This window comes from Pseudorca crassidens, chromosome 15 (genome assembly GCF_039906515.1).
Source record: "Pseudorca crassidens isolate mPseCra1 chromosome 15, mPseCra1.hap1, whole genome shotgun sequence".
Lineage (NCBI taxonomy): Eukaryota > Metazoa > Chordata > Mammalia > Artiodactyla > Delphinidae > Pseudorca > Pseudorca crassidens.
Window position 1 is genome coordinate 26,031,689 of NC_090310.1, and position 12,850 is coordinate 26,044,538.

The window sequence follows — 12,850 nt, forward strand, 5'->3', positions numbered from 1 at the left end:
AAGTGCCCCCCAGTGTTAGTGCAGTTAGGTAAATTGCTTTCCTTGTACCGAGGGGCCAGCAGAGGTGCAGAGAGGTGAAGTGACTTACCTAGGGTCACACAGCTACCAAGCCAGGACCCTTCAGGGGCAGACACAGGAGGAGCTTGCTCTGGTGATCCTCTTTTACAGGTTAGTTTGGAGGGGCTACTGGAGGCCGCTGGGACCAAAAGACCTCTGGTCGCTTGCGAGAGAAAACTCCTCAAAAGAACTTGTTTCCCAGCTTGAAAAGGAATGGACAAGGAACTGCAGTGCAGCCCAGCGGTGAGTGTGTGGAAGATGGGAGCTCAGCCCAAAGCTCGGTCAGCAAATCACTCGACCCCAAATACAACCACGCCCCTACTCCAGGCTCCAACCACCACGGTCCCCTCCCTGTCAGCTCACCTCACTAAGCATTAGCAGGCCGGGCTCAAGATGCTTTTCCTCCCAGAGTGCTTTGCAGGTTCCAAAAGGATATTGACAGAGGGGGAACCTCTCCAGGCTCCCAGAAGGAAGCTCGGATGGTGGGATGGAGGCAGGGAACAGAAGGACTATTTTAAGACTGGGGGTGGAGAGGTAGGTATGGTCCATAACATGCAGGCAACTACTCACTTATTACTTAACCTGAGTGATTAGTTTCCTGGCCTTTAGTTTTCTTATCTGTTCAAGGGGGATGCCATTAGCCCTAGCTCATAGCTTGTGGGAGATGAAAAAAAAAAAAGATTCATAGTAAAGAATTTAGCGAATTTCTTAAAAATGGTAAAAGGTCCAGCAATATCAGTTATCCAGAGGATTTCAATCTTTTACTAGTCCTGCCCACTCTGCCTCACTCTTGCCCTCTCTGGCATCTCTGGAAACTTCTGAGAAGTGCTCAGAGCCTGAGGAACCTGGTTTGTGAAACTTTGGTCTAGAGAAATAAGCTCTCCAATAGGATTAATTAAACCCGGGTTAAATGTAGCCCTGCCATCGAGTGGTAGATGACCTTGGACAAGTCGCTTGACCTCCCTGGAGCCAGGTATTTCAGGGCACAGACAAAAGTAGCTCTGTGGGAAGAGTTACAGGGTCCCCCTGCATACTCTATGATTTTGTGGTGGTTGTTGTAGGTGGCTAAATCCCACAAATTAGAAGGCCAGAGAGAGACAGAGTCTGCTGGCTCACATAGCTGAGAAGGTAGGTCTGGCCTCAGGTGTGGCTGGATCCAGGACTTGAATGATGTCCAAATTCTTTCCCTCCATCTCTCAGCTCAGCTGTTGTCTGGGCACTGGTCTCTCCATGACGCTTGTCCTGTATCATGCCAACTCAGCAACCCCTACTACCATCCACATAGAAAATCCCAAGGAAGGCCTTTTATTGGCTGGCTTGAATCCTGTGCCTCTCAGGGGCCAATCCCAGGGCTGGAGAGCAGGCCCCATAATTGGCAGTCCCTTCAGAGCCACACAGGGAGGAGCTGCTCCCCAAAGGAAGGGAGTATGTTTTCCAAAAGGGGTAAGTAATATGAGCAACTCAAAACAGCAGCTCTCACTCTCACCCCAGGCATATCTTGCTGTACTGTGAGTTTAAGTACAGCTTAAGTGAGTTTTGAGTGGCAGAATTAATTCAAAAGGACCCTGGAGGTCTTGTCCACCCTCTCCCAGCTCTCACCTCCCCTGCCAGCCTGGGAATGATAGTCACCCAGTGTTAGAGCTATAGCACACAGAAACATTCTCCAGAAGAGTTTGAGGATCCGTGAACAACTGACAGAAAGAGAGGAGGATGGCAGATCTGGTTCAGGCATTTTCTAAGCTGACTGATTACACACCAAGAGAACTTTGGTTTTATTTCTAAAATATTTTGCAACCTTTGGGGGAAGGGAGAGGACGTCATCTTAAGAGGTCACAGACCAATCTGTCTGCTGGCCAAGTCAGGGTCACAGGTGTGTTTGGCCAGCACGGTGTCTTGTTGTTTAAGGATTTTTCTTTGTTTTGCTTTCTAATAAGTCATGAACATTTAAAATGTTGGAGATGTCACATGAAAATCTGGAATTTTGGCCTCTCTTAAAGTAGAATGGCCACATCCCTGCATGGCAACAGGAGGGTGGATCTGGGTAGCAGCTTCCCCATTGAACAGGGCATATGAGCTGCAGTCGCCACCACTCCCTTTTATATCCCCCAGCTTACACCTGGCCACTCACTCACACCTCCTGCCTTGGCCTGTGGTCATTTTTGGGTCCTGCACTAAATGGCTTTGGGGCCACAGACCAAAGACCAGCCACCAGTCTAGAGACCTTCCCTGATGGAAAGTGAGACCAGCTAGAAAGGAAGAAGTTTTTTCCCAAGCCTGCAGGCTGAACACAGTGACTCAGAATTTTGGGGTGAGCAGCTAGAACAGAACAGAGCAAAACATCCAGCTGGAAAGAGGCTTTCACAGTGGTCTCTTCACCCACCCCATTTTATGGATGAGAACACTGAGGTTCAGAGGGAAGGGCATTTGGACCTCAGTTTTCCTGCTCAAAGGCCAGGTTCTATCAACCAAACCAAATCATTTCCTTCCTCCCGCCCTCCCTCCTTCCCTTCCTTCCTTCCTTCCACAAATCTTTATTAATATCAAGCAGTAGGCCCTTTGCACACATCACTCCATCTGTTTTTTCCCATTCACTGGACAAGTATTTATTGAGCACCTATACATTCAGGTGCTGAACTAGGTGCTGGGGGAAATACAAGTAAAAAGAAAATACAAGCAAAAAGTCTACCCACCTGGGTCCCAGTTTGGGCGGGGCCGGAGGTGGGGGTGGCCCTGCTTGGCACTTGCCCAGTGGTCGTCCAGCCCAGTGGGTGTGCAGCACCAGTCGAGTCAGGACAAGCACCCAACATTTGGCATCGAGGTGCGCAGCCCGGACGCCACGCTGGCCTTGCCTCTGACCTGCCCGACCCCAGGCAAATTGTGGGCGCCAAGGAGAGCACATTTCAGGGCTACAGAGGTGACAAGGGAGAGAGGTGAGCGCAGGCTTAGAAAAATGGCTGAATTGCAAATACCGGAAGGGGAGGCTGGGGGGCGGGGGTAGGCTTCAAGACAGGGGTAGAAGATTAACATTTGCTTATTTCTTAGCTAACCGGGTGGTAAAGACTGGTTCCTTATAGCCACTTGTGCTAAAAATACCACTTTTCCTTTGGACTGCCTGCTGAGATTTGTCCCTCCCCTCCATCCTGAGGAGATGCTGAGAGTATTCTTGAGGGGGAGGGAGGGAGGGACTGGACGACCGGCTTGTGGTGGAGGGGTATTCACACTGCTGGCTGGGCCTTGGGGGTAAAAAGGCTGACTTCTGGGGTCTCAACCCACCTCTCTGAAAAATGAGACCCAGGCACACCACTGATCCTTCAGCTCGTTCAGGTGGAGTGGGGCTAGGCGGTTTGCTTTGCTGGACAACAGGAAACTCATATCTGTTAAAAGTGGGCCAAGAGACTAGTTGCACCCGGTTCTAGTAAAAGCAACCAACAGGGCTTCCCTAGTGGCGCAGTGGTTGAGAGTCCGCCTGCCGATGCAGGGAAAACGGGTTCGTGCCCCGGCCCGGGAAGATCCCACATGCCGTGGAGCGGCTGGGCCCGTGAGCCGTGGCCGCTGAGCCTGCGCTTCCGGAGCCTGTGCTCCGCGACGGGAGAGGCCACAACAGTGAGAGGCCTGCATACCGCAAGAAAAAAAAAAAAAAGTGCTGGGCTCTGAAGGTTGGGATCGAATCCCAGTTCTTACACTTCTCAGCTGTGTGCCCTTGGACAAGTTTACCTTCTGAACCTCAGTTTCCTCATGTATGAAATGGGGTTACACCTGAGGGCACTCTCTAGGTTTTTTCTTACACGGGCACTAATCCCATTCATGAGGGCTGCACCTGCATAACCTAATCACCTCCCAAAGGTCTCACCTCCTAATACCATCACACTGGGGATTAGTTTCAACATGAATTTGGGTGGTGGTGAGGGGGTGGGGGTGGGGGAGACCCAAACATTCAGTCTATTACAAGGACCCAGAGCTGATTTCTTCTCTCCGCTAAGGCACACCAAGGCGACAGCATTTAAAAGGAAAGGAAACCGTGGTGCGGAGACCCCAGAGACGGAGACCCTCCTACAGCAACAAGGGGGCAAGAGGGGCCCACTGCTGAGGGCCATCTGGCAGGTGGGCCGCTCCACCTTCCTCCTGGGGACCCTCAGCCTCATCATCAGTGATGTCTTCAGGTTCACGGTGCCCAAGCTCCTCAGGTGGGTCCAGGCCTTGGGTGCCTCGCTGAGGCTGGTGGTCCCTTTAACGGTGTCCGTCCAGGGCCAGGAGGGCTGAAGGTCCCCTGGAGAAGGAGAAGAAGCCCTCCTTCTGCCTCCGCCTAGACCTCTGGTGCTCAGGGCACTGAGGGTGGGTGAAAAGGATACTCAGGAAGGACCAATTAAACGAGAAAGTGAGTGATCTTGGGGAGGAGGGAAAACGAGTGAATTCTAGCCTGACTGTATCAGTTTGCTTTTGCTATACAACAAAGCCCCTCAAAAGCGAGGGGCTTAAAGCCACTTCTTTATCTCATGATGCTGTGGGTCAGCAAATTGAAGCTGGGTTCAGCTGGGCGATTCTTCTTTTCTTGGCTGGGTTCACTCATCTGTCTGCAGTCACCTGTGGGGCTGGCTAGGGACTGGCTGGTCCAAGACAGTCCCAGCTGGGACATCTTGTCTCTGCTCTGGTGGTCTCTCATCCTCAAAAGCTTGATTCCAGCCTGTTCACAGGGCCATTTGGCAGGGTTCCAAGACAAAGCAAAAGTTGCATTTTCTCCTGAGGCCAAAGCTGGTTGCACAGCCAGCTCAGACTCAAGAGGTGGCGCATTAGGGCTGCCATAACAAAGTACTACAAACTGGGTGACCTAAACAACAGAAATTTTTTTCTGGTGCTTATCTTTTCTACTTTCTTTCTTTTCTTTTTCTTATTGAAGTACAGTTGATTTACAATGTTGTGTTAGTTTCAGGTGTACAGCAAAACGATTCAGTTATATTGTAAATATATTCTTTTTCAGGTTCTTTTCCCTTACAGCTTATTACAAAATATTGAGTATAGTTCCCTGTGCTATACAGTAGGTCTTGTTGGTTATCTATTTTGTAATAGTAGTGTATATATGTTAATCCCAAACTCCTAATTTATCCCCACCCCTTTTCCCTTTGGTAACCATGAGCTTCTCTTCTATGTCTATGGGTCTATTTCTGTTTTGTATATAAGTTCATTTGTATCATTTTTTTTAGATTCCACGTATAAGTGACATCATATGATATTTGTCTTTCTCTGACTTACTTCACTTAGTATGATAATCTCTAGGTCCATCCATGTTGCTGCAAATGGCACTATTTTATTCTTTTTATGGCTGAGTAATATTCCATTGTATATCTATACCACATCTTCTTTATCCATTCAGTGGACATTTAGGTTGCTTCCATGTCTTGGCTATTATTGTAAATAGAGCTGCAGTAAACACTGGGATGCACGTTTCCTTTCAAATTAGAGTTTCTCTGGTCCTCCAGACCTGACCAGGCTTAGGCAGAGGCAATAGCCATGGGTGCCCTTTCTCACCAGCCTCTTCCTGGAGTTTATTGGTGACCCCAAGACCCCGGCCTGGAAGGGCTATCTTCTCGCCGTGCTGATGTTCCTCTCCGCCTGCCTGCAAACACTGTTCGAGCAGCAGCACATGTACAGACTCAAGGTGCTACAGATGAGGCTGAGAATGGCCATCACGGGCCTGGTGTACAGAAAGGTGAGCCCCAGGGGAGTGGTGTGGCCTTTCCTCTCTCTCCATCCTGTCCCAATTTACAGACAAGTGTTCCAGCCAAGAAGAGGAATGTTCCTGAACCGTTACTGTCATCAGTGCCTAAAACCACACTCATTCATCACGTTACTCATAGTTGCTCACACTACACCCTCACCTTCTTGGCTATTTCTATAAGGCCTTGCATGATCTGACCCTGGGACCTCTTCTATCTGATTACATCACACACTTCCTTCACACTTCTTTCACTTTCCTCCAGCCCCACAGGTCTTCTTTCAGTTCCTCAAGCACGCCAAACAATCTCCCACCTCAGGGCCTTTGCACTTGCTGTTCCCACTGCCTGGGCACCCTTTCCACAACTCTTCATGTAGTGAACACTCACCCCCCTGAGGATAAAGGGCTAACCTACAGGCTGTGTGGAAACTGGATAAAGGTGGACTGTCAGCTATTTTACCAGGTAACACTGCTTACAGTGAAAATGACCCCTGACCCACTGGTAAATTGCATCTGGGCTGGAAGTTCTGCCAATGAACTATGATACCCGGAGGTAAGCCATAGCATTGGGCTTCTCTCTGTGCAGTGATTCTTGTCCCCTTGGGGGACCTTGGAACCGAAACCCATGAGGCTGCTGCTCTAAGAGACGTTGGCCCCTCTGGGGTCTGGAGCATCTGAGCAAGGGCAACCCAGTCCTGTGTAAGCCCCTTTCTCTCACACCTGAGCTGTCACTTGGGAAAGAAGGCACTTGGGAAAGAAGGGGGCAAAGGGATCAGCTCCTGGATGGCCATGTGACTGGCTCCTGAGTTTCAGGCCACATCCCCCTGAGCTGGTATGGCCTGTCCAGTCTTGGGAGTCCACACATGGAGCTGAGGCTGCAGGAAGATGACTTGAAGCCTTTGCTCTTCCCGTCCCCACCCTTGGGGCAGCCGCCTTCATCACCTGATGAGGCCATACCCCTCCACTCTGCCCTCTGGGCTGCTTCTGTTTTAACTGTGTCTTCCTATTTTCTGTATCTGGTGCTTTGACATCTGGGGTCTTGCTGACCCTGGAGGGGCTGCCCCTCTGTCCCTCCCAGGGTCAGCCAGTTCCCAGAGATGCTAAGTGACTCATCTGAAAGCATCTCTTTCACATGCAAGCCAACCAATCCAGAGCTCACACCCCAACTGCCTCCTTTTTGGGCCCTAACACTCTAGGCCACTATCCCCTGCCCTAATCGCCCCAGGGCAGGGTACCAGACAATGAGGCCCAGCTCCTATGCCCAGAGCCTGGTGGAATTATTCAAACTAGCCAATCCTAAGCCTGCTTACCCTGCCTGACCTTCCCATGAAAACCACAACAAGCTCTTGCCTGTGGTCCCCCCAACCCTGCAGCAACCTGGTGCTTCCCCAAGTGGCCCCCTCATAGCGTGGGGTGCCCCCTCCTCTTGAGATCTGTGAGTATAATAAACCCTCTTGTCAAGGGCAGTCTTCTCTGATCTGTGGGCTTGCCATGCCTGAATAATGATAAAGCCTATATTTTAAAACACTTCTTCATGGCACTCATCATAATTACTATTAAAGGATGAACTATGTAAATCTTTATTTAATTTTGTTCCCCAGCTCAAACTCCACTCCGAAGAGAGCAAGGGCCCTGCCTCTCTTGATCACAGTACTCACCTCAGAGTGAGGCCCTACAGAGCAGGTGCTCAGTAAAGATTTGAAGGTTTTTTTTCAGAATTTCTACACTCAATCATTTCCAGCTCACCACTTCACCCCCTCACTTCTTCCCTGACACACTCAGCAGAGAGAGGATTGCGAGTAGCACGTAGCATTCAACAGTCTGGAAGGGGTCCACTGTGACCCCAGAGTTAGGGCAAATTTGGGGCTGCCAGAAAACCAGCTTGGTGTCTGAGAGGCACACTGAATGCCTGCAGGGGTCAGTCTAACACCCTGTCTAGCCCATGTCGTGCCTCTGTCATCCTGGATTCCAATCCTGGCCCAGCCACTTAGGAGCCCTCTGGCTTTGGGCAAATTGGTCAATTTCTTTGTGCCTCAGTTTCCTTAGCTGTGAAATGGGGTTAATAATTCTGCATCTCACTGATTCTAGTCTCACTTTTTTTTCTCTTTTCAACTTCTGAAATCAAGATGTTTTAATTTAGTTGGCATTGATTTTTTTCCCATAGTGATACAAAAATAGAGAGTACTTTATCCACAGTGTTTTGGATTGAATGAAATATGGCAGTACCTGCTCCATACTGTTGTCTGATGTGCCCCATCATGGAAAATGGTGAAACTGTTAGTTTATTTAGCACAGTGCCTAGGATCTAGTGCTCAGCAGATGACCACCATTATCAGCATGAATCCAAGGTTTTTATGTAGTATGCTATTAATTGTTATTAGTCCAGTGCTTTAGGGGTTTCAGGGTATTTTCATTTTTGTCTTCTCCCCGGAGTCTCACAATGGGAAGTTAGCTGAGGAGATTTTATTAGCCCACTTTACAGATGAGTGAACTGAGGCTCAGATGGTAAAGAAATCTACCTCAGCCAGCAGGGGCAGCACAGCTTAGACCCCGGCCTGCTGGGTGGCTGTTCTCTTGCTCAGTCCAAGCCGTGGGCCTCCCTCCCTCCTGGGCCCTTCCTCCCTCCGTGGGTCTCCCTGCCTCCATGGGCCTCCCTAACTGCCCCTCACCCACTCCTTCCCTCCTTCCTGACTCAGGTCTCCACCTTCTGCCCCTCCCAGGTCCTGGCTCTGTCTAGCAGCTCCAGAAAGGCCAGCGCAGTGGGGGACGTGGTCAACCTGGTGTCTGTGGACGTGCAGCGGCTGACGGAGAGCATCACCTACCTCAACGGGCTGTGGCTGCCGCTCATCTGGATCATCATCTGCTTTCTCTACCTCTGGCAGGTGTGCTGGGGCAGAGGGAGCTGGGATTTGAGTTGAATCCTCCCCCACCCTTCCTCGCCTCCTTCTTAATCCTATCTCCACCTGCACCCTGCGGGCTGACGTAATGGGCAAAGTCTTAGACGAGGATGACCTTCACTTCACCTCGGGCAGGATGCTCACCTCTTGGGGCCTCAGTTTCCTTGTCTATATGATGATGATGGTGATGACATTGGCACTTTTTGGGTGTGATATCGGGGTACCAAGTGGGCGGATTAGGCATGTTTTGAAGTTACCAGTAATGGTAGGGCATCATCACCACCACCACTACCAACAACAAAAAAAATGTAAAGAAAATTTAGGGGAAAGAATTTACTACTTGGTTTTCAAAGAGCATAAAGTAGCCAACCAGGCAAAAAAAAAATCAGAACTTTTTCTAACTTTCTTACGTCTGTTTTGTGGTGCAGGATTTTCTTTTTAATTAAAATCACAGACTTTGTAGTGGGACTGCCTGGGTTCGAATCCTGCTTTCACCACTTGCTAGTTGTAAAACCTCCCGGTAGGTAACTTAGCCTCTCGGTGCCTCATTTCCTCATCGGCAAAGTGAGGATTATAATTAACCGAAGTGCCCCAGCCCTTGAGTTGCTGAGGAATTAAATGAGCTAATACCTGTGAAGCACTTAGATAGCATCTGGGACACAGCTATACCCTATAGGTGTTTAATTGTCTTGTTGGTTATGCATGGGGATGGGGCAGTTCATTTGAAGATCTTCTTCAGCTCTGCTCCATGTGGGCTGGTTCCAGGCTCACAGACTTTTCTGTAAAGGAGAAGATTGTAGATATTTTAGACGTTAGGGGCCATAGGGTCTCTCCCAAAACTATTTAACTCTGCCCTTCTAGTGCGCAAGCAGCCACAGACAATACTAATCAAACAGGCCTGGTGGTGTTCCAATAAAATTACTTATGGACACTGAAGTTTGAATTTCATGTAATTAACACATATCATGAAATCATCATCGTTTGATTTACTTCAATCACTTTAAAATGTAAGAACGATTACCAATCTTTGTACGGCTTGAGGTCGGCATATAAACAGGAGAGATCTGGCCCATGTGCTGTGTTTCACAGGCCCCTGGGTGGGTGTATCAACAGCATATTGATTGTGAGTGAGTGTGGAATGCTCCAGAATATCAGCTGTGTGTTATCATCATTATTGTACCTCTGCTACTGCTCCAGTGCCCCCACCATAAGGGCTTGGGGCCTGGACACTTTTTGACTTGCTACCTTGCAGTCTAGGACCTAGCATACAGAGGGTGCTCAGCAAGTGCATAAATGTTAGCTATTATTATTAGAGAGAAAGGGAGGAAGGACACTGGGGAAAATGCAGGGCAGTTAAGCAGGCCGACAGGTGACTCAAGTGAAACTGCAGACAACACACCCATCACTTTCCCTGACCCTTGGTAGGTGGTCCTAACATCAGAAAGTAACCATGAGGCCCTGGTAAAGGGGGAGGGGTAGGAATTGGGGTTGCTACAGTTAGCATTTGTAGCATTTTTGCCAGAGAGTTTATTTAACCTTCTGTTCACATTCCTTTGAATATTCTCCCAGCCCTGGCTGTAGGCAGGTGTTTGCCTTCTGGGCATCTCTCCATTTGGCCATTGGGAGGCGCAATTGCTGCGTAAATGAAACACTGGCTCGCTAGGGCGTCAAGATTAGAAAGTAAACATTCTTAGGGTCTGAGAGGGGAAAATGAGGCCCACAGACTGAAGAGGGGGGTGGGGCTTGTCTAGAGAATGGACCCAAATGACCTCAGGAGGAATCTCACATCATAGCCACTTAAAAATCATTTACCCTACTCGCCACCTCCACATTTTCCAGATAGAGAAACAAACAAGGGAGGGAAGATAACTGTCCCAAGTCACAAAGCTGGGGGGTAGGGCTGCCAGACAAAATACAGGACGTCCAGTTAGAAATGAATTTCAGATAAACAGAAGAATTTCTTATCATAAATATATCCCAAACATGACATGGGATATACTTATACTAAAAACTTATTTGCTGTTTATCTGAAATTCAAATTTCACTGGGCAGGCCGTTAAATATATTTATTTGCTAAATCTGGCAACCCTTGTCGGGATAATCATTGATTGTATGACACCAGCATTCACTACTGGCAGTGGGAACAGCTCCATTTCCATTTAATGTGAGAAACTGCAGCTTAGGGAGGGTCAGTAACTTGCCCAAGGCCACACCAGTATGTGTAAAGTCAGGATTTGAACCCAGATCCCGATTCCAGAGTCTGTCTTCACCGTTCTAGCCAGGCGCCACCCTTGCCCTGCCCATCTAGGTGCGTGACTCGTCTTGACTATGACCCCGTCCCCACTCCATTGTGTGAGGTGCACCATTTCCCCCTCTCTTCCCTCCCTAATGAAGATGGACTCCATCTTCCACAGGTATTTCCTTCTAAGGAGCCCATGAGTCCTGGTCTCTAAGACCCGGTGGCTGCACTCATTGGGTGTCACTCTGACACCTCCCTGCCTTAGGGCCCAAGTCTGAGCCTCCCTCCAACCCTGTACTGACAGGTGGGCTTCTGGAATTGTCTCGTGACATCCTGCCCTTTGTCTCCAGCTTCTAGGACCCTCTGCCCTCACCGCCATCGCTGTCTTCCTGAGCCTTCTCCCTCTGAATTTCTTCATCACTAAGAAGAGGAACCACCATCAGGTTTGGCATTTGGAAGAAGGGACACTCCAGGCAGGAAGGGGGCAGGAAGCCTGCAGGTCCTGGGTCCTGCACTGGTGCACGGCAGTGGGGAGGAGAGAGGTGTGGGGTGGGCGTGGTGGCGGCTTGAGGCGGTTGCAGAGAAGGAAAATCCCGGACTTGTCCCTGTCCCCTCTTCTCTTCTTCCCTCTGGTCCCAGGAAGAGCAAATGAGGCAGAAGGACTCTCGGGCGCGGCTCACCAGCTGCATCCTCAGGAACGTGAGGACGGTCAAGTACCACGGCTGGGAGGGAGCCTTTCTGGACAGAGTCCTGAGCATCCGGGCCCAGGAGCTGGGCGCCTTGAGGACCTCCAGCCTCCTCTTCTCTGTGTCTCTGGTGTCCTTCCAAGTGTCCACGTTTCTGGTGATGTCACTCTGGTCTCCCTGCAGAGCATGGACTGGGGGAGGAAGTGCTGGGGGTGGGGATAAGGGCTCCCCATATAGGATCACAGGGTCACCATCACACCGACTGACCTGCTAGTCATCATATCATCATCATCATATCGACGACACCTGGAACCAAACCCTGGAACAGAACCACCCCCTAGTGACATCCGGAACTACAAATGCCACCAGGACCTAGAGCCCTCCGTGGCTGTTGATACCTGCAACTTCAGAGTCATCTTCCCAGAGACTGTAGAGTCACAAGTTCCACCCATGTCTAGAACCACACAAATGCCACCAAGATGGAAAACTGTGGTGTCCCCCAAAGCCTGGAACCAAGAGTTTCTGATTCTTAGAACAGGGGTCACATGCACGCAACTCCTTTCATCAGTAGAAGAATTTGGGGGGAGATCTGGGTGGAGGGGAACCCATTCCCACATGGCAGGTGTGGCCACAAGGACCCCTTGAGATACCACAGCTGGCCTGCCTTTCCTGGCCACGTTTAGCAGCTCAATGTCACCTCCTGTGTCTCCCACCTAGGTGGCACTGGTTGTGTTTGCTGTCCATACTCTGGTGGCCGAGGAGAATGCCATGGACGCTGAGAAGGCCTTCGTGACCCTCACGGTTCTCAACATTCTCAACAAGGCCCAGGCTTTCCTGCCCTTCTCCATCCACTCCGTTGTCCAGGTGAGGTGGCAGGGAGGGGAGGCCGTCTTGGAGGAGCCGTGTAGGGGTGTAGCAGGCTGTGCCGGGGCAAGGAAACGAAGCAGGGAAAGAGACGGGAGGGCACAGGGAACAGCGGGAAGATGCCAGCAAACATCCTCAAAATAGGCAGCCTCACCTTTCCAGCAATTCCACATGCAAGAATTCAGTCCGGTTCCCTTTTTATACAAAGCAATTTCACTTCATTTCTCTTCCTCTACTGTCTGCACTCACACCGTGTGATGAAAATGAGAAAAGTGGTCCAGCTGAGCCGTCCCTATTTAACTATCCTTTCATCACGGAAGATGGGGTTGGGGCTGGGAGTGGAGAGGGTGCCTCCAGGTGGACAAAGTTTGCAATCATTCCTGATGACGGCCAACTG

General features: G+C 50.0%; 1 protein-coding gene across 1 annotated transcript in view; it reads left to right on the forward strand.

Moving 5' to 3' along the window:
- The window catches only part of ABCC6 (ATP binding cassette subfamily C member 6), a 56,071-nt gene that overhangs the window by 9,917 nt on the left and 33,304 nt on the right, over positions 1 to 12,850 (forward strand). Inside the window, exons 7-13 of the mRNA XM_067706542.1 lie at positions 169 to 300; positions 4,038 to 4,241; positions 5,584 to 5,761; positions 8,488 to 8,649; positions 11,254 to 11,346; positions 11,543 to 11,746; positions 12,307 to 12,453. Of these exons, the coding sequence (XP_067562643.1) occupies positions 169 to 300; positions 4,038 to 4,241; positions 5,584 to 5,761; positions 8,488 to 8,649; positions 11,254 to 11,346; positions 11,543 to 11,746; positions 12,307 to 12,453 (1,120 nt within the window). The remainder of the gene's footprint in view (positions 1 to 168; positions 301 to 4,037; positions 4,242 to 5,583; positions 5,762 to 8,487; positions 8,650 to 11,253; positions 11,347 to 11,542; positions 11,747 to 12,306; positions 12,454 to 12,850) is intronic.